This window comes from Elgaria multicarinata, chromosome 20 (assembly GCF_023053635.1).
Source record: "Elgaria multicarinata webbii isolate HBS135686 ecotype San Diego chromosome 20, rElgMul1.1.pri, whole genome shotgun sequence".
NCBI lineage: Eukaryota > Metazoa > Chordata > Lepidosauria > Squamata > Anguidae > Elgaria > Elgaria multicarinata.
The window spans coordinates 2522829-2550343 of NC_086190.1; the positions used below are offsets into that span (position 1 = coordinate 2522829).

The following is a 27515-nucleotide window of genomic DNA, read 5'->3' on the forward strand; positions in this document are numbered from 1 at the left end:
CCTCCTTTCTGTCTTATCCATACAACAACAACCCTGTGAGGTAGGTTAGGCTGAGAGTCACTGACTAGCCCAAAGTCACTCTATGAGCTTCATGGCCAAGTGGGGACTTGAACCCAGATCTCCCTAGTCCAACTCTCTAACCACTACACCACGCTGTCTCACTAATTTCCTGCAGTACATAATTCGGATTTTCTAGTAGAATCTGAGAGTGGCCATTGATGCATTGCCGAAATGAGGGAGTGCATCGCCCCCAAAGAGGACCAAACAGTCACAGGTTTGCATGTACTAGTTTTTAGACTGAGATGCCATTTTGGAAATAATGGCCATAATTGAAATAGGAACGCTGTTCCTCTGTAAAGCCAGAGGTGTAGCCACCTTCAAGGGTGCCTGCTGTATGTGCCGAATGTCCCAGGATCTCTTCTCGATCCTCCCAGAGTGCAGGACACGGAATAACGGGCTCAACTTAAAGGAAGCCAGATTCCGGCTGGACATCAGGAAAAACTTCCTGATTGTTAGAGCAGTACGGCAATGGAATCTGTTACCTAGGGAAGTTGTGGGCTCTCCCACACTAGAGGCTTTCAAGAGGCAGCTGGACAACCATCTGTCAAGGCTGCTTTAGGGTGGATTCCTGCATTGAGCAGGGGGTTGGACTCGATGGCCTTGTAGGCCCCTTCCAACTCTGCTATTCTATGATTCTATGATCCCTGGCGTCACTGGTTTAAAAAGTGTGGATTCGGTCATGGTCGCTTTTGGCAGCACTTATGCTAAAATTGGAACGATCCAGGGAAGTTGAGCAGGGCCACGCAAATTGGTGGAGCATTTCCTATGTCATGGTGATGGGGAAAGCATCTTTCTGAGTTCCCTGGAGAACTGGCTGGCAGAACTGGGGGTAAAACTGAAGAGCAGATCTACAGATCCCAGTTTCCTCACTCGTCTCTTTTCCTTCCTTGTCTAGAAGACGAGGATGGGGTTTTGGAAGGCCTGGAGGAGTTCTACCCCGAAGAGCAGGTGAGCTCCCAGAAGAAGAAGCCAAAGAAGCCAAAGAAGCTGAAGGAGAACAAGGCTTCCAAAGTCAAGCGGAAGAAGAAGGAGGTAGGCACACTGGGGCTTCCCGTGAGGTGGGCGTCGGAGGGAAGGCCCGAGGATTGGGGCCAGCACCCTAGTTAATCGTGACACCATGGATGTATCTGGAAAAGGGGTGCGTCGTCAAGATTTTGCTACCGACAGCGTGTGGGGTCTTGCTGGATTCATGACGAATCCCAATGGGTCCTTATTTTAGTGGTTTGAAGCATTGTGAAATAGATGCAGACAGGTTCCTGCCCCGAGGGGCATACAGTTTCAGATTGAATATTGGGGAGATGATGGAAGAGAGGAGATGGAAGGAGCAGTAAGTAGGGAAAGTCAGTCTCAAGATCTGGTGGTCAAGGGATGATGATGATAATAATAATGATAATGACTTAATGACAAAAACGTTGCAGAAAAGGAAGAGGAAAAGAGAAAAATATACATCACTGGCCATGGAAGTCAAAAACTCTGGCAACAGGAAAAGGTCACAATGATCCGTTAGTCACATCAATCACCACATCAAAAAACTACACAGAAAACCTTCAGAAACTGGGCCTAGCAAAATACATCCACACACCAACATCCAGAAAGCGGTCATACTTAAACATGTTCAACAGTCAGGAAATTCCTGAATCAGTAAAAGACAGCATGACCTGGCAAAGCCCGTCATGTTCATCTAGAAAAAACACCACGAGCCAGAAAAGAGATTAATAATAATAATAATAATAATAATAATAATAGGGGTACCATATTTCTTCGATTCTAAGACATCATTGATTGTAAGACGCACACTAAATTCAGTACCACCAACAGAAAAAAAGCTTTGATTCTAAGAAATAATAAATGCACCCGCGATTCTAAGACGCACCCCATTTTTAGAGATGTTTATATGGGGAAAAAGTGCATCTTAGAATCGAAGAAATGCGGTATTTATTTATTTATTTATTTATATCAGGGGTGTTGAACTTTAACAAAACCTCAGACGAGGCATTTCAACCTTTTACAATGGGCAAAACAACATGCAAAACCCAGGAAATCACTAAATGACTTGCAATTGGGGGAAAGAGGGTGGAGCCTGGGGAAGTGGGTGTGGCCATATTGGAATGCCAGGAAGGCCTAAGGTGATTGATTGATTGATTGATTGCATTTCTATACAGCCCAATAGCCGAAGCTCTCTGGGCGGTTTACAAAACTTAAAACCACAAAAGCCATTCAAAATATAAAACAACCAGTATAAAAGTAGGGTGACCATATGAAAAGGAGGACAGGGCTCCTCTATCTTTAACAGTTGCATAGAAAAGGGAATTTCAGCAGGTGTCATTTGTATATATGAACAACCTGGTGAAATTCCCTCTTCATCATAACAGTTAAAGCTGCAGGAGCTACACTAGAGTGACCAGATTTAAAAGAGGGCAGCTTTAACTGTTGTGATGAAGAGGGAATTTCACCAGGGCCGGATCTACACTATTGCTTTAAAGCGCGCGCTTTAAAGCAGTAGTGTAGATCCGGCCCTGCTTCCCCATATAAACAAATGACACCTGCTGAAATTCCCTTTTCTATGCAACTGTTAAAGATACAGGAGCCCTGTCCTCCTTTTCATACGGTCACCCTAATAAAAGCATAATATACCGTATTTCTTCGATTGTAAGACGCCATCGATTGTAAGACGCACACTAATTTCAGTACCACCAACAGAAAAAAAAACCCTAAGACACACTCGCGATTCTAAGATGCACCCCAGTTTTAGAGATGATTATATGGGGAAAAAAGTGCATTAAAGTGCAAAAAATCTTAGAATCGAAGAAATAGGGTAGAATACAATATAAAAGCTCAACCAGATAAAAACAGCAGCAATGCAAAATTACAAATTTAAAACACCAAGTTAAAAATTTTTATAGACTGTTAAGATGCTGGAAGAATAAAAAGGTCTTCACTTGGTGTCTAAAAGCACATAATGTAGGTGCCAAGCGAACCTCCTTAGGGAGCTCATTCCTGAGCTGGGGTGCCACAGCAGAGAAGGCCCTCCTCCTGGTAGCCACCTGCCTCCCTTCCTTTGGCAGGGATCGCAGAGAAGGACCCCTGAGGATGACCTTAGGGTCTGGGCAGGTACATACGGGAGGAGACGTTCCTTCAGATAGCCTGGCCCCAAGCTGTTTAGGGCTTTGAATGTTAATACCAGCACTTTGAATCGGGCCCGGACCTGGACTGGCAGCCAATGAAGCTGGCAAAGGACTGGCGTGATGTCTCGTCGGCCAGTTTGATCATGCAATACCAAGGCTTTGTCAGCTGCACTAGCTTCCAGTCCATTTCCAAGCCCAATTCAAAGTGTTGCTGTTGACCTATAAAACCCTAAATGGCTTAGGACCAGAGTATCTAAAGACCTGTGTCCTCCTACATGAGCTTGCTTGGACCTTTGGGTCATCTCAGAGGCCTCCTCCGGAGGCCACTGCCAAAGGAAGCTAGGTGGGGGGGGGGGCTACAAGAAACAGGGCCTTCTCAGTGGTGGCATCTTTGTTTATGGAATGTGCTCCCCAAAGTGGTTTGCCTGGCACCTACGTTGTTATCTTTTCAAGCAAAGAATTCTCTTTTCTCCCAGGCATTGTAAATACCTTGTTCTAGGTTACTACATCTGGCATAGCAATTGTTGTGCCGTTTATTGTTTTTGCGTCACGTTGTATTTTATTCTTTAAAATATTTATTTATTTATTTATTTATTGCATTTCTCTACCGCCCAATAGCCGGAGCTCTCTGGGCGGTTCACAAAAATTAAAAACATTCAAAGTATAAAACAACAGTATAAAACCATAATATAAAATACAAGATACAAGCTCAACCAGATAAAAACAGCAGCAATGCAAAATTACAAATTTAAAACACCAAGTTAAAATTTATTTATAGACTGTTAAAATGCGGGGAGAATAAAAAATTATTTGTATTGCATTTTATATTTTTAACTGTTTTTTTTGTCATTTTGGGCTTTTTTGGGTGTTTTTTTTTTTAACTGCTACCTGCCCAAGAACGTTTGCTATTGGATGGATTAGAAGTGTAATAAATAAATAAATAAATAAAAAATAAAGACGAGCCTGCCTGGATTTTAGCAACTTCAGGGGAAGCCGTTCTCTCAGTAACGCCACCATGCCTCTCTGGTGGCAGCGTGTGAAAGGGCCTTCTTGGTGGCTGCTCCCAAGCTTTGGAACTCACTGCTGAGGGAGGCTAGGTTAGCACACAGCCTGTTCCCTCCTGCCGGGAGGCAGATATATTTTATTCAGGCGTGTAAGCTGATCTGTTTCCTTGGCTGCTGTTTTTATTCTTCCGTGGTTGCGTGTGTGTTTTAATGTGTTTGTTTTATGATTCTTTTAATGAAGTTTTGATTTTAAATTTTGGTTGCTGTTACTCGAGCACCATTTCCCTGGGGTGGAAAGGCGGGGTGTAGATCAAGTCAATCCATTAATGATCCAGCCCAGAACTTACAACAGCCTTGGCCTCCCCTTACCTCGGAGCCTTCTGGACTTCGTCGACCTGCGCTTTGCAAACTGGATATTGAGCTGCCAGCAGTCTGGATTTTCAGCCAGCCAGGAGAGGTTCCCTCTGTTCCAGAGACGTCAGCCTCACAGCTGACTTACGAAAGGAAAGTTTGGGCAAAGAGGCCCAGGGTTCTCTCTTGGTCACTGTCTCGGATCCTCTCCCATCTGTCTGCCGGTGCTTGAAAGTCTCCTTTTGGGCATCTCCACTTCTGCTCGGTGCTGCAATGCAGCGCCTTCATTTACAGTTTGCCCGCGGTGACTGGCAGTAAATCTTGGCAGCAAACGGCGTGCCACCACCGGCAGGCTACGGATGGTGCATTGAAAGGAGGGAGGCAGCCTTGGAAGGTGCTTTCTGGAAAGAGGGGACTGAAGGAGACTGCGTGAGTCCAGCGACTCCATGCACGGAATTCACCTTGCGGAGAATCTCTGCTGTCATTTCGTAAATAGCAAGTTTCTAGTCCCTGTGGCTGGGAAGAGATGCTTTTACTTTTTATTCAAGCAGGTCTTTGACGTCTAAGAGGGTCTGTGGGGTTGTGTTCTGAACGGCTGTCTTTTTGAATTGTGTTTGAATGCGTTTGTTTTATTGTTGTTGTAATCGGGTTTTGTTTATGATTGCAAGAGACAATTTCTGGACAAAGGCTTTGAAAATGTTGGAAGCCGGAGTGGTGGTCGTGTCTTCCGGACCCTCTGTTGCTCCTTTCCACTGGCGAAAGGGCTTGATTTGCATTATGTACACAAGCCACAGAATTCAGTTTGAATTTGTGCAGAATTGTAATTGTCTCCCTCTACCCCTCAAGTGCATATTATACTCCAGCCTTCCCCAACCTGGGTCCCTCCAGATGTGTTGGACTACAACACCCATTATCCCACAGCCAGCACAGGATTATGGGTGTGGTAGTCCAACATATCTGGAAGATGTCAGGGAGATGAACACTGGGAGTTTGTTGTCCTGTAAGTGAATGAAAGAAAAAAGCAACTGAAAGAGAAAAAACCAAGATAAAGAGAAATACATTCCCTCCCCCCCTCCCCCCCTCTGGCGCATGTTTTTGGCGCGCCATGATACCGCTTGCACATGTAGGCAACACATCCTTTGTTTGGGTGGCCGAGCATCTGTGTTTATCCACCGAGGGAAGTATTTGTTTCTGCACCTGGCTGCGCTGCCTCCTGAATTCAGCAGCGCTGTGCCTTGCGGTGTTTGCCAGCTGTAAGCACCGCCGCCCATTGCAAGGGATGCGAGAACATCTCTCTCGTGTTGAGCACGGTGGCACAAGAGCACTGAAGTGGGGGCACAAGGGTTTGATCCTGATCCTCAGGAGCAGTACTGAGCCCAGGATTTGCGGGGAGGAAAGAACCACACAGTCAAACCATGGTGGATCTACATATTTTGACAACATAAAATCCAGCTGTTACTCCAAACCACCTCCATCCAGGTGCTCGTTACAGCCTTTTAATTTGCCACTGTGCCTTCTCACTGTGGGGCAAATAAGGGTTTTAGCTCCCCCCTCACTCTTTGAGACTAGAAAGAGGTGGCGAGAGAATATTGGGGAGGTAAGGAATGTCTAACAACAGTGCAGGCAAGAGGAGCGGCTGGAGCAGAGCAAGGATGGACAATGTGGTTGTATTGGCCATCGCAGATCGTGATTTCTTGCTATGCTCTCAGGGTTCATCTTAGGAGGAAAGCTTATTATGCGATCATCGTCCACTTGGAACAGGATGGGAAGGGGGCTGCAGTGGCTGTGGGTCCACAAACTGAGAGGTGCTTGAGCCCAGGGCTGCTGCTAGGCCTTTAAACCGATTCAGGGCCCAATCTTTACACTGGCACAAGTGGAAGGTCTTTTGCTACGCGTAGTTGCCATGTGGAGGTGAGATTTTGGGGGGCACAGTGCATGGGAGGTGGGAGGGGTATCCCACGGCTCCCCAGCGCCAGGCCCCTTGTAAGTCCCCCCTCCCCGCACGGCAATTAAACCTCCCATTTGCTCCAATGGCCACTTTGGGCTCTGGGGAATAGATCCGGGGCTGCGGGAAATGGATCCGGGGCCCAGGCCTTGCGATGCCCCTGCCTGTGCTCAAACGTGTGTGTGTGTGTGTGTGACAATGGGTCCTGGGAACTGTTGATCCTTCAGTGCAGAACATTAAATATAATAGTAGTCTAACGTATTGAAATTAAAATAAATAAATCAGTAATAATAATAATAATAATAATAATAATAATATAATTTTATTTCTTACCTGCCTCTCTATTTGGATTGAGGTGGGGAATAACAGTAGGTATAAAATACATAAAATACTGATTAAAAACATAGTATACATTGTTAAAACATACTAAAAGCATCCTAAAATTCCACTGGATCAGTCTTTATAGCTTTCTTAAATGCTAAAAGACTGTGAAGTTGACAAATCTCCTCCGGCAGGCCATTCCACAGCCTGGGAGCAGCAGAAGAGAGGGTCCTCTGGGTAACAGTTGTCAATCTAGTTCTTGCTAGCTGAAGTAGATTCTTCCCAGAGGACCTGAGTGTGCAGGGCGGATTGTACGGGAGAAGGTGATCCCCAGGTAACTTGGACCCAAACTATGTAGGGCTTTAAAGGTAATAACCAACACTTTATACTTCACCCAGAAACTAATTGGCAGCCAGTGAAGAGTTTTTTAAAACTGGTATAATGTGGTCACCCGTAGGTGCACCAGTGTATTCTTTGGCAAGGAGGTATCTGATAGGGTTCATCCAGATGGCCTTGGGCAGGTCCCCTCCCTTGCTTCTTTTGCCAACTCCTTTGCTAAGGTAAACTGAGACACTCTTCCCTTAGTGGCCCAGGGAAGGGCCGTGTCTCAGTAGTAGGGCCACTGCTTCCCATGCAGAAGGTCCCAGGGTCAATCCCCCACATCTCCAGGTGGGGCTGGAAAAGACCCCTGCCCGAAACTTGTAGAGGTGCTGCCAGCCCATGTAGGCCACACTGCCCTAGATTAGGGTGACCATATGAAAAGGAGGACAGGGCTCCTGTATCTTTAACAGTTGTATTGAAAAGGAAATTTCAGCAGGTGTCATTTGTATATATGGGGAACCTGGTGAAATTCCCTCTTCATCTCAACAGTTAAAGCTGCAGGGGCCCTGCCCTCTTTTAAATCTGGTCACTCTAGTATAGCTCCTGCACTTTAACTGTTGTGATGAGGAAGGAATTTCACCAGATTCTCCATATATACAAATAAAACCTGCTGAACTTCCCTTTTCTATGCAACTGTTAAAGATACAGGAGCCCTGTCCTCCTTTTGATATGGTCACCCTACCCTAGATGGACCAATGGGCTTGACTCCCTATGATAAGGGAGCTTCCTGCGTCCCTATCACTTTCACCACCTTCGACAGGAGCTGAGGCTTCAGAGGGCTGGTCCATACAGCTCGGGTCCACATGATGTGAAAGACCGTATTCTCCCATATGAGCCTGCCCATGCTCTGAGATTTATTTTTTTTATTTATTTATTTATTACATTTTTATACCGCCCAATCGCCGAAGCTCTCTGGGCGGTTCACAAAAATTAAAACCATAATAAAACAACCAACAGGTTAAAAGCACAAATACAAAATGCAGTATAAAAAGCACAACCAGGATAAAAACCATGCAGCAAAATTGATATAAAATTAAAATACAGAGTTAAAACAGTAAAATTTAAATTTAAGTTAAAATTAAGTGTTAAAATACTGAGAGAATAAAAAGGTCTTCAGCTGGCGACGAAAACAGTACAGTGTAGGCGCCAGGCGGACCTCTCTGGGGAGCTCATTCCACAACCTCTCAGGACAGCCTTCCTCAACCTGGGGCGCTCCAGATGTGTTGGACTACAACTCCCAGAATGCCCCAGCCAGCTGGCTGGGGCATTCTGGGAGATGCAGTCCAACACATCTGGAGCACCCCAGGTTGAGGAAGGCTGTCTCAGGAGATCTTCTGGGGAGGCCTCTTTCTCACTCCCACCAGCACCCCAGGCACACCTGATGGGTACGCGGGAGAGGGCCTCCTCGGTGGCTGCTCCAAGGCTCTGGAACTCCCTTCCCAGGGAGGCCAGGCTGGCTCCCTCTGTGCTACAGTTTCAGAGGCAGGCAAAAACTTTTTTGTTTCACCAGGCTTGTGGAACGACACTGGACCTGTGTTGATGTGTTGGATCCCCCCCCCCTTTCAACCTGTTACAGTTTTTAAAATTTTTAACATGTTTTTGATTTTATGGTAGGTTTAATTCTATTTTGACTTTTGTAATTTATATTTATATGTTTTAATTGTACATGTTTTAAGCTTGTAAACCGCCTTGAGTCCCAGTACTGGGGAAAAGGCAGGATATAAATAAATAAATAAATAAATAAATAAATAAATAAATAAATAATACAGATGAAAACTGCCACATTCTCCCTTTGGGCTGGCACCAGCGCTTATCCTTATTATCTTTCAAGGGGAGATGCCACCGATTGAACGCCAGCTTGTAAAGCAGGTGTTCTGCCACTATGAGTTTTCCCTGTTACGGACATCTCTGCAATCATGGCTGGTTTGCATTTAAGACGCTACCTTGTACCTTCTGTATTTTTTTTTAAAAATAACAACAAAGAACTTTTTTTGCGGGGGGGGCAGCATTTGCAGATGAAGCAGGGCGGCAGGTTTTCTTTGGCCCTGAACCCTCATTCCAAATTGTAGGATTTTCATTTGCTTCTGCAATCCCTGTTTCGGCAGCCAAATGCGTTCGCTGTCTGAATTCAGCCGGGCTCCCTGTAGCAGAAGCAATATGGGAGAGATATTTACACAAAACAACCAGGCTGCTGTTTAAGTCTGAACATATGTAGATGAAAGTCCTTCGTCAGACACAGAGAGAGAGAGGCAGAAGGAAAGATGGGATTTCAGCCAGTTCTGCAGGAATTACCATGGCAACGAATTATTCAGGACTAAATTATTACTGTTTATATCACCAGTGAAAGGGGGAAGTCCGTCCTTCCTTCCTTCCTTCCTTCCTTCCTTCCTTTCTTTCTTTCTTTCTTTCTTTCTTTCTTTCTTTCCAAACTCTTCTTTTTAAATGGAAAACTTGAAGGACGGAAAACCGTTAGCAGCTTCGGGGGACATCTATATTATCTCTCTCTCTCTCTACGGTTAGGCGGTTTGCATTTGGGGCTTCCATCAAATGTGAGAAACCACCTGGCTGTGATTACAACCTGGCCCGGAATGTTCCAAGATGGCGGATCGGAGAACCTGGGCCGAAATCGATGACAGTGGGGAAAATAACCGTTAAGTTCAAAGGGCCATGGAAGCAGTCAGGTTTGGTGATGCACTCTTTTCCTCAGTGAAGAACAGATCAGACCCAGGTCCATTGAATCTGCAGCAGCCAATAGGAAGGGAGCCAGTTTGCACAGCCTTTCTGGGCTCTGATTGTCACAGTAGTGAAGTCCTCTCCAACCTGGTAGCCTCCATTTCTGTTGTACTACAACACCCATCAGCCCCCAGCCAGCTCTAACACATATGGAGACTTCCAGGTTGGGAAAGACCGCCCTGAGATCCTAGTGATGTAGGTCGGGATACAAATGTTTTAAATAAATAAACAAACAGAGAAGTTATAGGGGACATCTGTCTTGCTACATGTTGGACTACAACTCCTATTATCCTTCACGATGGTCTATGCTGGCTAGAGCGGCTTGAAGTTGCAGTTAGAACAATATCTGGAGAGTCACAGGTTTGGTGCGACAGAACTTGGGAAGGACTGCCGAAAGGCACCGAAGTCAAAGACCGGTGTGTGTGTGTGTGTGTGTGTGCAGGCGTGTGCGTGTGTGCGTAGTGGTTGTTCATTGCACAGACACTTTGAAGCACATGCGCAGCTAAAAAGATGGGTGGCGATGAGGGTTGGGCCACCCAAAGTCAGGTCTGTGAGGCTGGTATTTCCCTGGCTGTAACCCAGTGGTTCTCAACCTTCCTAATGCCGTGACCCTTTAATACAGTTCCTCATGTTGTGGTGACCCCCAACCATAAAATTATTTTCATTGCTACTTCATAACTGTCATTTTGCTACTGTTTTGAATCGTAATGTAAATATCTGATATGCAGGATGTATTTACATTGTTACAAATTGAACATAATTAAAGCATAGTGATTAATCACAAAAACAATATGTAATTATATATTGTGAAATATTTATTTCTAATTACAAATAAATGACCATCGGAAATATGTGTTTTCCGTTGGTCTTAGGCGACCCCTGTGAAAGGGTCGTTCGACCCCCAAAGGGGTCGCGACCCACAGGTTGAGAACCGCTGCTGTAACAGTTTCTCTGCCCCCCCGCCCCTCCAAAGGAAGGCAGCCCCTCATGTACTGTGAGAAAGCAAAGCGGCGCATGGGAATAGTGGTGTGCTGAATCCTGGCCCCTATTTTCAGGACCCTTTGCTCTCCCTGCAAAAGAAGCATTGTTTTCTCTGCCTCTTTTGTGTGCGTGCGGGGGGGGGGGGGATTTCAGAGAATTTTTAGGCTTGGGAGGGGGACAGAATTTCCACATACCTTTTAAAAGTCTACCCGCTTGTTGAGTGGGTCTTTTTTCTTTTTCTTTTTTTTAAAAAAACCTACCTCTGGCACTTCTTCCTGAATGCCTATTTTAGACCATGTGACCTCACCCTCTCCAATAGGCATTCAGGAAGAACTCCTGGACATTGGAGTGTTTTTTTAAAAAGAAAAAAATAGCAAGCGGCCTCCTCAACATCTGCCTACACTTAAAAAAGGGATGTGGGGACCCTGTCTTCCTCCCCAAGGAGAAAATTCTTCAAAATTCTTGCCTCTCTCGCCAGAGTTTTCATTGCCCTCCTACCCTTCGTGAAATGCCGAAAATGGAAGACTGATCATTTGTTATTTAGAGCTCCACCTATCGGGCCGTCTAGATTTGTAATAAACAAAATAAATAATTAGATAGTAATTGAGTCATGGGGAACCTGACAGAGTGAAATCCTGTGACTGCCAGGAATCATTCCCCTCCCTTGTCCAGGTTTGGAACCTATGTATGGATTGACCTTCCCTTGCGTTCGGAACCGTAGAGAGGGCCACTGGGAGACCACGTTGACGAGGGTCTCAGCCACGGTAGCAGTGATGAGCTTTTGACTGTTCTGCAATTTCTTGGTGTCTAGAGCTACAGCTGTATGATTTCTGAACTGTATAAACACTAAGCTTTTGCCGTGGGATTTCCTGCAATGAAGAAGTCTCACTGCTTTGGGTGTCCTATGTCACTTTGCCAGAATGTGGGCTTGCCCAAGGAACCGGGAAACCTGACAGTGACCCACAGTTTCCCCGTCAGTTTGGGCGTCCGTGCAAAGAGATCAACGCCAAAAACTAGCAACGGAGCTCAGACTGCCTTTGACTCATGCCCCAAGACATGAAAGGAGTGAATGGAGAAGAGACAGACACAGAACCCGGATGCATCTCTGGGGTTCACCACGGGCTTTTTGTAGAAAGACAATACTCTTTGTGTTGAACACGGTGGAGCATCCTTCCAAATTTAGCAGCCGGAGAGTTACTGAAAGGAGTGATTAGCGTGGAGCAATCCAGTTGTGTCAGGAGCATATGCCGCTGTGTCTGCCCCTCTCTGTGCCTTGTCCTCTGTCCAGGGTGCTGAAATCTCATTCGCTTTATCGCTGCCTGCCCCTGACGCAGCATCTACTGTGGCAAGTTGCCAGATGAGGAAAAAGAAGACTGCCAAAGCCCGTGAATGCCAGCAGTTGTTTCTACAGTAGGGCCAACTTCACGGAGACCCACACAGGCACCGTTTGGGCGTCTGCTTGGGACTCTTTGCGCAGTACATCTAAAGTATTCTCCTAAAAGGCCTTTGATGCAGACCTAGACAAATGTAATACTTGAACACAAGAAATGTGTTTGCAAACTCATGGCTTCGTGATGGGTATGTGTGTGGTTAGGCATGCTTAGAGGGGCAAAGATAGGTAGTGGAAAACCATCACCTGTTTGCCAAAAAAGGGCCTTGCTGAATCAGGAGAAAGGTTCATCTTGTCCAGGGTCCTGTTCCCACAATGGCCGACTAGATGCCTTTGACAGCCCAGATAGATGTGATGGCCAGGAGTGCCTACTGTCAGCTTCGGCTGATACGCCAGCTGCGCTGTTTCCTAGAGTCAGAAGACCTAAAGACGGTCGTGCACGCGCTGGTAACTTCAAGGCTCAGCTTCTGCAATGCGCTCTACATAGGGCTACCATTGTACCTAGTCCGGAAACTTCAACTAGTTCAAAATATGGCAGCCAGGTTGGTCACCAAGACACCTAGGGGTGACCACATCACACCAGTCTTAAAATCTCTTCACTGGCTGCCAATTAGTTTCTGGGCAAAGTATAAAGTGTTGGTGATCACCTTTAAAGCCCTACATGGTTTGGGTCCAGGCTACCTGCGGGATCGCCTTCTCCCGTACAATCCACCCTGCACACTCAGGTCCTCTGGGAAGAATCTACTCCAGCCAACAAAAACAAGGCTGACAACTATTACCCAGAGGACCTTTCCTTCTGCCGCTCCCAGTTTGTGGAATGGCTTGCTGGGAGAGATTCGACAACTTAACAGTCTTCCAGAATTTAAGAAAGCCATAAAGACTGATCTCTTCCGGCAGGCCTACCCAGCTGAATTTTAAGATGCCTTTTTTTAATGGTGTGCTGCTTTTAATGATGCACTGGTTTAAAATGTTTGAATTAGTTTTATGTATTTTATGGTGTTTTTATTTGTGTTGTACCCCGCCTCGATCCAGAGGGAGAGGCAGGTAACAAATAAATAAATAAATAAATAAATAAATAAATAAATAAATTATTATTATTATTATTATTATTATTATTATTATTATTATTATTTGGGAAGCCCACAAACAAGGCATTTAGATTACAGTCTTCAGCTGGTAATTATAGGACTTATCCCTGTTCTGTGCCTCCAATGGTTGGTATTCAGAGGCTAGCATGACTGGTGGTGAATTTCTCTTTTCTTTTTTTAAAAAAGGTATAATTCTATATGTTAATTATGTGCTGTGTGAAGAAGTACTTTCTTTTCTCTGTCCTGAATCTAGTGGCAATCAATTTAACTAGATGACCGAGAGGTCTAAATTTATGAGAGGGGAGAGATACATTTCTCCTTTAAAAGAACAACAATGCAGGATCTTGCGTGGAAAAGAGAGTTCAGATCTACCGAGGGACGGGATCATTATAAATGATACTGCTGTTTCCACTGTGACAGTGGTGGTGGAGAGTGCAGCATTTGCAGGGAATGGGCCTGGCCTGCGTGGATGTCTTTACCCCTTCATAATGAGATGCAAAAGGAAATGGCCTGAAACTTCATCCCTGTAAAGATTTATTTGTCCCAGGGTCTGTTGAGAAGTCCATAGCAACCCTTGACTTACAAGATCATGTTTATAATGGGTGTTTTACTGTGGTTTTAATTTTTGTGAACCGCCCAGAGAGCTTCGGCTATTGGGCGGTATAGAAATGTAATAAATAAATAAATAAATAAATAAATAAATAAATAAATAAAAATAATGCTTGACACATACCCCATCATATATATATTTACCCATGCTTTCTTTAAAGGTGCAATCCTATGCATGTTTAGACAGGAAAAAGTCCTACAATCCTATGCATGTTTAGACAGGAAAAAGTCCTACAATCCTATGCATGTTTAGACAGGAAAAAGTCCTAAAATCCTATGCATGTTTAGACAGGAAAAAGGCCTACAACTGGAGGGTAACCTGACAAAACCTATTTTAGCCAACAAGGGGGTCCACCAGGGTTGTATATTAGCCCCTACATTGTTCAACCTCTATCTAAATGATTTGATGGGGAACTGCTTAGCATCTGACTTTCATACACCAAAACTGGCAGAGACCAAAGTCCCTCTATTGTTGTATGCAGACGATGCTGTCTTAATGGCATTGTCCAAAATAGGCCTTAAACGCTTACTTCGAGTTTTTATGACTTACTGTAAGGATAATCTACTCACAGTTAACTTCAGTAAAACAAAAATTATGGTATTTTCCAGGCGTACAACAACAAACAAGTGGTTAATAGAGGGACAGCACATAGAGCAAGTTAAGAACTATAAATACCTGGGTATTGTGTTTTCCTCCACACTTTCCTGGGCTACCCATAGGCAGTCTGCAGTTCAAGCTGCCCAGAATATCAGTAAGGCAGTTTTTCGTTTTTTTATATCAAGGGAGGACAATTTATTCCTGCTGCCCTACAAGTATTGAAGGCTAAAATTCTGGCCCAGTTGCTGTACGCTATCCCAATATGGATCCAGGGATTTAATACAACTGCCGAGAGTGTTCTGTCAAACTTCTTGCACTCACTTTTTGGAATGCCGAGGTGTGTGCCGTCTGCTGCATTGCGCCTGGAGGCTGGCCTAGCATCTATAGAAGGCAGGGCTTGGTCCCTTGCCTTTCGATATTGGCTAAAGGTTGTATATGCCCATTCATCCCAAAGCTATCTTTACCTTTTGCAAAGGGATGTTTTTACCAGTTCATGGTATAAAGGTTTTACTGTCAAATTGTGCATATTAGGTCTATCAATGGATTTTCTACATACACAAGATTACTCTGTGGTAAAATCCATAGTAGAACAACGGATTAAAGATATAGATTTTCAATATGCTATGACAAAGGCACGCAGTTCCTGCTCTCCAGTACACTCTGGTCTAATTTTTGAATTTCCCAGATATGCTAGATATCTGGACTATTTGACCATCCCCAAGTACCGACATGCTTTTACAAGGGCTAGATTTAACTGCCTTACTTCTGCAATCTTGGAAGGGCGTTATCAGGGCATCCCATATGCCCTGTGGTGACAAAGCAGTTGGAACACTAGACCATGTTTTTTTTTCCAATGTAGCTTCCACAGGGAGGAGAGAAATAGATTTCTTGGCCCTCTTATGAGAAAATGCCCTGGAAGGACACCCAAACAGTATTTGGAATATTTTCTGGCAGGTACAAACAAGTTAACAACAGAGTTAGTGGCTAAGTTCCTCCTCTCCATACAAAGGAATCGCAAATTGATCTTATCTTAATTGTAACTTCTATCCCATGCTGCTGTTGCTTATCTTTTGTACAAGGTGTTCTAACCATGCCTATATATTTTAAATATGTGTATGTTTTAAATAACTCTTTTAGCCTGTTCGTATAATGAACTAATGACTGTGATTTTATGGTTTTAAATTAATGATTGTTGGTATAGTTGGTATAGTTTCTATTGGGTCTGTGACCACATACTAAAATGTATGTAACTCCGTGCTCAGGGTGAAAGAGATTTGACGCTCCTGCCCTCAGTGGTCAGAGGCCAGAATATTTCATGTGCTAGTGGTCTTCAACTGGTCCAGACCCAGGATCCACCTCGGATTCCCAACCTGCAGAATGGGGCCCACTTTCCCAATTTTACTAACTATGCCTACATATTTTAAATATGTGTATGTTTTAAATAACTCTTTTAACCTGTTGAACAAAAGACTGTGATTTTATGGTTTTGAATTAATGATTGTTGGTATTGCTTTTATTGGGTCTGTGACTGCATAATAAAAATCTGATGGCCTACAACTCCTAGCATTCCCTTTTGCAAAGGATCTGCTTCCTTTTTGGCTCAATGGAATTCCATAGCGTGTACGATTCACTTTGTGTCTGTGAGCTCAGCTGTGAGCAGTTCCCCGAACTCTGGAAACTTTTTTGCACATTTTTGGAAGGTTCTGCTGTTTGTGCAAATTTCTGAGCAATTTGTGTAAGTTACGCCTGAAATTGTGCAAAGTATAGCTGAATTTGCACAAATTTTGCAAATTTGACCATAATCTGCAGAACTCGCACAAATTTGCCCAAAATTTATATATATGACTCAGAAATTTGCACAAATTGCAGAACCTTTCAAAAAATAAAACACGCAAAATTCTGTGAACTTTGCCTGTCTCACTGCAGAATGAGTCAGATTCCGGCTGGACATCAGGAAAAACTTCCTGACTGTTAGAGCAGTACGACAATGGAACCAGCTACCTAGGGAGGTTGTGGGCTCTTCCACACTAGAGGCCTTCAAGAGGCAGCTGGACAACCATCTGTCAGGGATGCTTTAGGGTGGATTCTTGCATTGAGCAGGGGGTTGGACTTGATGGCCTTTTAGACCCCTTCCAAGTTGTAGGACTTTTTTTCTGTCTAAATATGCATAGGATTTATTTTCTTTTTACATAGGAAAGCAGGATTTAACTCATGGGTGGGGAATGTGTAACCTTCCGGATATTGTTGTACTGCAACTCCCAGCAGCCATAGCCAGCAAAGGATGATGGGAGATATAGTCCAACAACAATTCAAGAGCCACATGTTCTGGATCCCTGCTCAAACCCCACATGTTTGATAGATGATCTGAGATTCAGTTTTCAGAGGTTCGTAATGCTGGTCTTAACATGTTCATATATTAAATGAAGATTTCATTTTATATACAAGAAACCCTTATTTTAATTGCCTTTTTAAATTTAAAAACAAGACAATTTTTTATATATTCTAAACATATTTTAAAATATTTTTTAAATGCCCTGAGTGCAGTTTTGACCCAGCACCAACATGTGGCTGAATCCTTACCACGCATGGTTTGGAGGACATTGGAATTAAGATGTCATTAAGAGGGAGAGAGGCAGAATATATATCTTCCAAGTTCCTTTCCAGTCATAACAGTCTGTGGCGTGACTTTGAAGCCTTCTTTCTAGGAGGGGTTTGTGGTTTAAGAAAGAAAAGAAGGATGCCCCGGTGAGTACAGGAGCATTGACCGTTCTTTTCCCTCTGCCTCTTTTCTCTAGTGCGTGCCTGTTTGTTTTTGTTGACATTTAGGGGGGGCACAACGAAGAAGTCTCCGAGAATGAGGAGGAACCCGGAGAAAAATCCGAGAGCGAAGGCAGCGACTATTCCCCCAACAAAAAGAAGAAGAAGAAACTGAAAGAGAAGAAGGAGAAAAAAGCCAAACGGAAAAAGAAAGATGAAGAGGAGGAGGAGAATGAAGACGGAGGCTTAAAGGTATGTGAACTCCAGATGCCTTAGGCCGTTGCACCAAGCATCTTCTTGTGACAGTAAGGGCATTTGCAGCATATTACAGACTCGGGGTCTGTTCACACAAACACCTGGGTGTGTGATAGCCTTGGGGGTGGTGTTTATTTGCAGGCACTCTGCTCCATGGTGAGTCGACCACTTGCACCCACCATCCGGCTTTGAATCCAGCCTTGACTGATCTAAACAAAGATTTCCTGTTTGAGTTTTTGATGTTGCTGTGTCGAAAGCTGAACTCTGCACGTGGCACTGGGTGCTTCTGCCAAGTTTGCCAGCGACTCCAGTGGCCAGACGGAAACACAGGCCGTGACGTTCCTGTGGCTACCATAAATACATATAGCTGTGTGATTAAAAAAAAACCCTGACCGATAAAGCCACTCAGAGCCAATTTGGCATTTCTACATTCCAGCTGAACACCAGGAAAAACATCCTGATGGTTAGAGCAGTAGAACAGTGGAACCAATGAGCTAGCGAGGTCGTGGGCTCTCCCACACTTGGGGCCTTCAAGAGGCAGCTGGACAGGGATAGTCAGGGATGCTTGAAGGTGGATTCCTGCATTGAGCAGGGGGTTGGACATGATGGCCTTCTAGGCCCCTTCCAACTCAACTATTCTAGAATTCTATGGAGCCTCTCTTGCAGAGTGACGGCTGCATCCAACATCTGTTGACGGAGTGTTTCAGCATGCTCTTGTCTCGGAAGTGACAACTGCAAATGTGGATACCTAGGGAGGTGGTGGGCTCTCCCACCCTAGAGGCCTTCAAGAGGCAGCTGGACAACCATCTGTCAGGGATGCCTTAGGGTGGATTCCTGCATTGAGCAGGGGGTTGGACTCAATGGCCTTGTAGGCCCCTTCCAACTTTGCTATTCTATGATTCTATGATTCTATGGATCCCTCAGCACTGCTCTGATCTCCTATAGGAGCCCAAGACATCAGCTCAGCTAATGGAGGAGTGGGGGCTGGATGACGTAGACTATGCTTTCTCCGAAGAGGACTATCACATGCTGACCAATTACAAGGCCTTCAGCCAGTTTCTTAGGTAGGTGATGCTGACACCTCTCCTGCTCCGTGTGGGTGGGTGTATTGTGTGTAGGACTTGGACTGGTCTTCTGGATTTCTGCCAGTTCCATAGTCCTCAAATAGAAATCTGTCAGATGTACAGTTTTGGACACTCCACCTAAAAGAAAGATATTGTAAAGCTGGGGGGCGGGGGAACTGCAGAAAAAGGCAACTAAAATGATCAAGAGGATGGATTGTTTAACTTAGATAGATGTGTACAGAATTATGCACGACACAGAGAAAGTGGAGAGGAAGATATTTTTCTCCCTCTCTCATAGGACTATAATCCATTGGGGGGGGGGTTCATTATCCCATGAGGCTAATGGGTGGGAGATTCAGGACAGATCAAGGGAAGTCTTTCTTCATGCAGTGCATAGATAAACTGGGATTCACTTCCACAAGGTGCAGTTATGGTTACCAATTTGGATAGCTTTGACAATGGCATAGTCTCAATGGTTCTATGCAACTTCAAGTATCAGGGGCAGTATGTCCAAGTACACCAGTTGCTGGGGAACATGGGCAGGAGAGTGCTGCTGCACTTGTGTCCTCCTTGTGACTTCTCAGTCGATAGCTGTTTGGCCCCTGTGTGAACAGAGTGCTGGACTAGATGGCCCCTTGGTCTGATCCAGCATCAGGGCTCCTCTGATGTTCTCATGCCCATGGAGGGGGAGGTCCTGGGGTGTTGCTAGGCCCCCCAGGCTCATGGGATCTGAACCAAACCTGTGCCTGCTCACTTCTATCTATATTTGCAAATTTAGAAACAATTACTAGGATTTATTTTACATTTCACTGGAGGCGAAGCAGCCAACGAATCTCCACATCATCTCAAATCGATCTTCACCCTTACCCAGATCATCCCAAACCATGGGGGACGTTTGTTTTCCATGCTGAATCGCCTCATGGGAGAAGGTTATTTTTGAACGGGCGGTGTTGTGACTCGGGGGAAGGACAGAGTTAACTCTTCCCTCCCCAGCTGCAACCCCCCCTTTAAAATTCTACCTCTGCATGGCAATTAGGTTGATGGAAAAAACCTCCCTCTGGCCCTAATGGACCCCCAGGACTGTGTGGAATGGATCCTGGGCACTGGGAAATAGATTTGGGCAGTAACTTCTGTTGTCTTTGGACTGATAGCACCTTTCCTGCTTCTTCTCCAGGCCTCTGGTTGCCAAGAGGAACCCCAAAATCCCCATGTCCAAGATGATGACCGTCCTGGGAGCCAAATGGCGAGAGTTCAGCGCCAACAACCCTTTCAAAGGGAGCTCAGCGGCGGCCGCGGCGGCCGCCATAGCTGCGGCAGTGGAAACCGTGGCCGTTGCTCCGTCGCCACTCCCGCCCAGCCCCCCGCAGCTGCCGCCACCACCGCCGGCCATCAGGAAAGCCAAGACCAAGGAGGGCAAAGGTAAAATGGCCCGGGGCATGGGGTGGAGATGGTCTAGGGTGCGTTTGCACACAGGGATTCCCCAAACCACCCACCCCTGAATCTTGGGGGACAGAACTGAGCCCACAGGGTGAGTGTTTTTAAGAGTGTGCAAGATTCCCCCCATATTGTATCTTCAGAATATCAATAAGCTTCATTTCTGTATTAGCTTCAGCTATTGGAGAGTATAGAAATGGAAGAAATGAACATGACTCTCCCTGATCTTAGTCTGATTCCCTAACCATTGCACCACACTGTCTCTGCCCAAACTCAAAGCCCAAGCATACTGGACAGGTTTTGCCTGGTCCCTAAAGGAGAGCCAAGAAGGTGCCGGGCTGGTTGCCATCAGGAGAGTGTTTCACAGAGAGCTAAGGCGGCCAGTGACACGTCACCCCGCCAAAAAAGGACAAAAGAGAGGGGCAATTTGCATACCATTTGCATAGGCAAATTGATACGCTGAGCTACAAACCTGTGGAGAAGACTGACTAGGTGACCAGTGTTCCTGCTCAGCCTGCTGTCCAGGTGTTAACTGTGGCTGTCCATCTTCAAGGGCTCCACTGGTTCTTCTGCACTGAGGTTCTTTGACTTTCAACCAGGCTTGGACTGGACACCTCTTCAAATAGAGGACACCTTCCCATAGAGGACTGTCCTTTGCCGACTCCCCCAAAATATTAAAGTAGGGCACCCTGCAACCAGGGCACAATGACAGACCTTCCGGCCTAACCTCTACAGGGAAAGGGTCTCCAGTGATCTCAGTGGCCAGGTATGGTTAGTATAGGAATATAGAGACTAACACCCACCATCCCCAGCCATTGACTGTGCTGCTTGGGGGCTGATGGGAGTTGTAATCCACAACATTTAGAGGGAACCAGGTTGGGGAGAGGTGAATATAGGCCCTGTAGAAGTGCCGTGAGCATCCAGGTAACAGCTCAGGGTTTTGATTTCATGCCAGGCTGTCCTATACTTCTCACACCAGTGGAGGTCCTGATCCTGAAAATGCTTGGGTGGAATTCCTTCCTCCGCCTTCCAAGATGGCCTTCTGCCAGGGTTTCCCATCAACCTTATTCTTCAGGTTCAGGGGATGTGACTGCAGGCAGGACTCCTCAAGTGGAGGGTGATAAATCCATTAGAGAAATCCATTTAGGGGGGGGGGATGGAGGTTAACATATCTTCCTAGGTTCAGTCCTCCAGACTTCTTTTCCGTTCCTCCTGTGGCTGCAACTAGACCTGCAGTGAATCAGGCCAGTTTGTGCATTTGGGGCGTTGTTTTTGCAGGTTCCACAATTTTCGCTCATCTCTGAGCAATTTGAGCAACACCTGGTATGCTTTGCGCAAATTTGGCTTCGTTTGCGCAGATTGCCCAGAAATTCACGCAAATTCTGGAACCTGCAGAAAAAAATGGGGAGAAAAAGTTCCCGGAGTTCAGGGAAAACCCCACAGTTTGGCTCACAAACAGAAATTGAGCCGTACATGCTGCACCCCCCCCAAAAAAAACACACTAACGGATATCCCAGTGACAGACATCCTCAGTGAACCTAGGCAGGGGTTGATGGGTGACTGGATCCTACATGTTCCTGTCACTGGGTGTCCTCCCCAGAGGGTGCTGATCCCCTCCCATCAATCTCCACATGTACCCTGGCCTGCAGGAACTCCTCTCCAAGAATCTCTGGCTCTGGAAACCGCTGGGTCCTGACAGTTGAGTAGAGGCTGAGCAATCCCCTAACATCCAGTCTTGTCAATAAACTGCAAGTTAGGCTGTGTGTCAAGGGTAAGCCTGGTGGGGAACTGGCTGTCATCCCACGCCCCAGCAGGGCCTCACTGGCAACGCCCCCCCCCCCCCCCCGGAGCTGCTTCTCCTCCTCTTCATTGCCACCTGCTGGCTCACCTGCTTCTCACTCTGGACCACACGACGGTGGTAGTGAGAAGGAGGAACAGGAGATGCTGCAGCCCCTTGGCTCCTTGCCTGTCAAGCAAGTCGTAGCAATGGTGAGAACTGCGTCCAGTTCTGGGCACCACACTTCAAGGAGGATGCAGACAAACTGGAGGGGGTCCAGAGGAGGGCAGCGAGGATGATCAGGGGACTGGAAACAAAGCCCTATGAGGAGAGACTGAAAGAACTGGGCATTTTTAGCCTGGAGAAGAGAAGACTGAAGGGAGACATGAGAGCACTCTTCAAATACTTAAAAGGTTGTCACACAGAGGAGGGCCAGGATCTCTTCTCGATCCTCCCAGAGTGCAGGACATGGAATTACGGGCTCAAGTTAAAGGAAGTCAGATTCCGGCTGGACATCAGGAAACACTTCCTGAGTGTTAGAGCAGTACGACAATGGAACCAGTGACCTGGGGAGGTTGTGGGCTCTCCCACACTAGAGGCCTTCAAGGGGCAGCTGGACAACCATCTCTCAGGGATGCTTTAGGGTGGATTCCTGCATTGAGCCTTAGCGGTCCCTTCCAACTCTACTATTCAATGATTCTATGCTCTATGAAAGAGCCAGTGGTCACGGAGGGAGGCGGGCACTGAATGGATCTTGTCCACAGGCCCTCGAAATCCGGGAGCCAGCCCTGATGCTAGTCCATAACAAGATTTCAGAGAGGGTGGGGGGTACACGGAACTATAGACTGGGCACGTCAGGCAGCAATGGCTGCAAAAGCGCACCTCCAGGAAAGGCCGGATGGCCAGCTGGGATTCCGGGAAACCGGAAGGGCCTCAACGGATGGGCGGGCTCCATCACCGACGCCTCTCCGCCTCCGCAGGTCCCGGCGTGCGGAAGAAAATCAAGAGCACCAAAGACAGCAAGAAGAAGGGGAAGGGGAAGAAGGCCCTGAAATTCCGCTTCGGGGGGATCGCCAACAAGAGGAAAAAGGGCTCCTCAGTAAGTAGACGCTCTTCTCTGTTGTGGGAACCGCAAGCTGGGACCTGACCTTCAGGCTTCCTTCCTCCTTTTGATCTCTCCTAAAAACTCTCCTAAAAAGTTTGGCATTCCCTTGAGAATTTTTTCTTCATCTCTCATTAATACCCCACAGGGACCATCCGGCGTTCTCGTTTGTTCTCTCTCTCTCTCTCAGCCACAGTTAGACTGCGAATCCTTTTGCCGTGTTGAAACCATGGTTTTGTAGCCACCATGGTTAGGACTATAATTTAGGCCCTGGAATTCGGCCCTCAGCCTGAAAGAGTTTCAGCACCCCTGGCTTAGGGGTATGCAGAAATGCCCCAGAGACATCTCCTTGGTCACTGAGCAAAACAAGTCGGGAGATCTGGGTTCGAGTCCCCACTCGGCCATGGAAACCCACTGGGTGACTTTGGGCCAGTCACAGACTCTCAGCCCAGCCTACCTCACAGGGTTGTTGTTATGAGGAGAAAATGGAGGAGGAGGATTATGTACGCCGCCTTGGGTTCCTTGGAGGAAAAAAAAGGCAGGATATAAATGCATTAATAAAATAATAATAAAATAATAGAGATGGTAGACTAGATGGACATTTCATTGGATTCAGCAAGGCTCTTCTTAAGGCCTGTTCCCTGATCTGGAGCCCTCTGATGGTTTGGACTTCAAATCTCTTCACCCCCAGTCAGCTAGAGGGCAAAAGATAGGGGAAGGCTGTTCCAATCCCATCTCTGTGTTCTGAGACCAGAATTCCTTCTGTAGAGAGAGGTGAGTGGGGTGGGGGGCGATCCCCGGAGGCAGCGATGGTAACCACGTGCGGTTTGGTTCCTCTTGCAGAGCGAGGAGGAGGAACGCGAGGAGTCCGACCTGGACAATGTCAGCATCAACAGCTGTTCCGTGCGCTCCGAGTCCTCTGCCAGCGTGGCCAAGAGGGGCAAGAAGAGGAAGAAGAAAAAGAGGAGTACGTCAGGGGGACCCCAGCGCTCGCCTTGGGTGGGGCCTGCTGCACGGAGAGGCGCCCTATCGGCTGGGGTGGCGTTTGGGGGCAACGGGGTCATGCAGTGGTGGGTCAAGGGCTAGATGCACCCAGTGTTTCAAACTAGACCTAAAACAGAAAAGGACCAGAGCTCAGTGATGGAGCCCTTGGTTTGCATGCAGAAGGCCATGGGTTCAATTTCCGGCTTCTCCAGGTAGAGATAGGGAAGATTTCTACCTGAATCCCTGGAGAGGCATTGCTGCCAGTCAGTGTCGACAATACTGGGCTAGATAGAGGAATGGCCTGACTCAGGATAAGGCAGTTTCCTGGATTCCTATGAGTACAATTGTGAACTGCCCAGGGAGCCTTGTGAACTGCCCAGACAAACCAACATGTCTGGCTCTAGAGAGAAATCAGGCAGCCAGAAATGGAAGAAGGTGAAGCAGAGGGAACGAAAAGGAGAGGAGATTTAATTTTATGGAAGGCTGTTCTCTGGTCTGTCATTAGTGCTTAATTTATTCACATCTTCAAATATTTAAAGAATCCCTGATACGCCACCTAGGAGTCCCCGTTTCAAAGTCGCCGATCGAAAGCAAGTTTTTGTTTCAGACTTGATTGCCTCCGTGAAAATGATGGTTTCTCGGCCCTGTTTTTGCCTTCCAGTTGAAGAAGGGGATGGATACGAGACGGACCACCAGGATTACTGTGAGGTGTGCCAGCAGGGTGGGGAGATCATTCTCTGCGACACGTGTCCCCGGGCCTACCACCTTGTCTGTTTGGACCCGGAGCTCGAGAAGGCGCCGGAGGGCAAATGGAGCTGCCCGCACTGCGTAAGGCGTCTTGGCGGTCGAGGGTCAGCCAGGGTTGAAACGGAGACCAAGTGCTTGTGTTGTGCATGCATGTGGGCGCAACGTGCCTCAAGCCAGTTGGCAACTTTCATCCTGCGCAAGGCTGTTGGGCTCACGGTAGAGCCGAGGGAAAACTTCGGCACATGCCGCTTTTTTATCACTTGGAACTTCATGATGGGAGAAACAGCAGTTGTCAAAATTCCCCCTTCTGTGCACCTGTAATAAGCCCAGCAGCTTTTTTCCAGTGGGGAATTTGACACCCGCCTCTCTGATGCTTTCTGCGCCAGAAGGGGCATCTCCGTGGTCAAGAAGGGGACCTTTGGAGTTCTCTCCTCTAGCGCTGGGGCGGATCTGGACCGAGTCTGGATTTGAGTGGGGGAGGGCGCCGTTTGGGGGCAGCTTTCACATCCTGCACAAAGGATGCAGATGCTGAAATGGAGCTATAAAGATCTGTGTGGCTGCACCACAGGGGTGTGAGATGTCTTTCAGGCCAAGGGCCGAATTTGATTTTCTGGATGAATTTCCAGATTAATTTCAAATCTGCCAAACACGATGAGTGGGAACTGTCCTAATGTCCACTACTGAAATATTAAAATCTAGCATCTCTGGAAATCAGATACAGATATCAAAAATTGGGCAAATATTCAGAGAATATTTTGGGAGCACAATTTGCAGAGGTGATTACTTTGCCTGGGACAAGCAAAATGTCCCAACTCCGCCTTCCTGTTGTATCAGGAGAAGGTAGAGACGGATGAACCTAGCAATTGCAATTTCTTTCAGTTTGCTCATTTTCCAGTCTTAAATCCCAAACTTCTGAGTTTTGTTAAGATGTTCGTGAGAAAATGCGCATGCATTTTGTTTACGTGTCTCCAAATACCTGCATTTTTTCTATTCTTTTTTTCGATTTTCATTAATAGGCTCTTTTGTTTTTAAATTAGAGAACTCCACTGCGAAATTCGGAGACATGCAAAGTTCGAGCGACAGCTGCTTTTTGCTCGGCCCACTGATTCAAAAACGCGGAATGAGGTAGGCCCACATGAGAACTGAACCAATTTCTCCCCCAACCTTAGGAGAAGGAAGGCATCCAGTGGGAGCCGAAGGACGAGGAAGAGGAGGAGGAAGAAATTGGCGAGGAGGAGGACGACCACATGGAGTTTTGCCGTGTCTGCAAGGACGGAGGGGAGCTCCTTTGCTGTGACACGTGTCCGTCCTCCTACCATCTGCATTGCCTGAACCCACCGCTGCCAGAAATACCAAATGGTGAATGGCTCTGTCCCCGTTGTACAGTGAGTGTTTACCAGCCTTCCTCGCGCCATCTGCTCCCTTGTGCTCGCAGCGGGTCCTGGCTTGACGCTGGCCAGTCATGACCTCAGAGGTAGGACTGGGGTAGCCGGCCACTCTCCTCTCAAGGCAAATGACACCTAGGGGTGCGTAGAGAATATGCCATTCTACCTTGGATCTGTTTGCCGGATCGCCACCCAAAATGCTGGACTCCCATTATTCTTCCAGAGGTACGTTTCTGGAATTTTGCAAGCCAAGGACGGCTTTCCTATCTAGTTAGAGTCAAAAACAAACCGAATATATTTAAATGATAAAAAGGAACAGTTCTCCTTCAAAGGAGGAATACATTTTTTTTGAGGTTTATAATTGGTTAAAAACAAACAAACAGAAATGGGTTGAATTGAGATGAAGTTACCCTTAGAATAGACCCATTGAAATGAATCGGGCAAGTTAGTAACGACTAATTTAGGTCCTGTTTCACTGGGTCTACTCTGAGCATAACTAAATCTAGATCCGAGCTTTAAAAAAAACACTGGGCTGGTGTTTCTTCTGTGTCTCAGTTTTCCACAGAACGGCAAAGTGTGCAGGACTCTGCCTTTGGATTACCATTGAGACGGGACAAATACAAAATATATTTCCAGTATTCTTGCTAGAATTCCGATGGAGTGCAACCCAAGAGATATTGGATAATTATGGGGTGGAACTAACGGATCCTTGCCTGCTACCTCCTGCATCATGTTCGATTTTCCAGGTTCTCGGATTTCCGCCTCGTTACGTCCCAGATTTGTGTGACCTTCCCCCACCCAAATTGGGACATGTCCTTGGGCACATTTTTCGAATGCCTCCATCCACCTGTTGCCTAAAACGTGTTTGTTGTGCATTTTAGAAAAGTGCGTCGCACACGTTTCCCCTCGTTACGCTTTGAACCATGCGGGCTGCCGAAAGCGTTCTTGGTTTTGTTGGGGCGAAATGCGTTGCAAACCCGGAAGCGTATCGATTTCCTTCTGCAAGTTGCGTTCGGGTCTGTGAGGTTCGACTTGGGTAGCCTCGTGTTAAAATGTGGACCCAGCAGACTTCTCCCCCATCCCTGGGCATGGAAAAGGGACAGCTGCAGCCAGCAAAGTCACATCAAAATGGGCTAGAGGACTTCTCCTCTTTTGGGTCTTCCAGATGTGAGGCTTACAATCCCCCCCCCCCGGTAAAATTCCCTGAATTTTAAACTTCCAAGAATGAGCCAGGGCAATTGCATCGTGAAACCTTCCTTGGGAAGCACCGTCTGCCTCCGTATTCGGCGGTTTTTCCTTCCAAATTGAGGCTTGGAAATATCCACCCCCGTTACCTTGATGCCTTTTCCCTTCCTCCTTTCACTGGTTTGTTACACTTGCCTCTTCCTCTTCCCCTGCATTTAGATCACCGGGGGGGGGGAGTT

The 27515-nt window shown here is 46.5% G+C and overlaps 1 protein-coding gene across 1 annotated transcript in view; it reads left to right on the plus strand.

Moving 5' to 3' along the window:
- Positions 1-27515, plus strand: part of CHD5 (chromodomain helicase DNA binding protein 5) — a 79681-nt gene that overhangs the window by 3139 nt on the left and 49027 nt on the right. Inside the window, exons 2-9 of the mRNA XM_063145371.1 lie at positions 956-1092; positions 17413-17595; positions 18544-18662; positions 19837-20081; positions 22854-22972; positions 23819-23942; positions 24621-24787; positions 25876-26091. Coding sequence (XP_063001441.1) covers positions 956-1092; positions 17413-17595; positions 18544-18662; positions 19837-20081; positions 22854-22972; positions 23819-23942; positions 24621-24787; positions 25876-26091 — 1310 coding nt within the window. The remainder of the gene's footprint in view (positions 1-955; positions 1093-17412; positions 17596-18543; positions 18663-19836; positions 20082-22853; positions 22973-23818; positions 23943-24620; positions 24788-25875; positions 26092-27515) is intronic.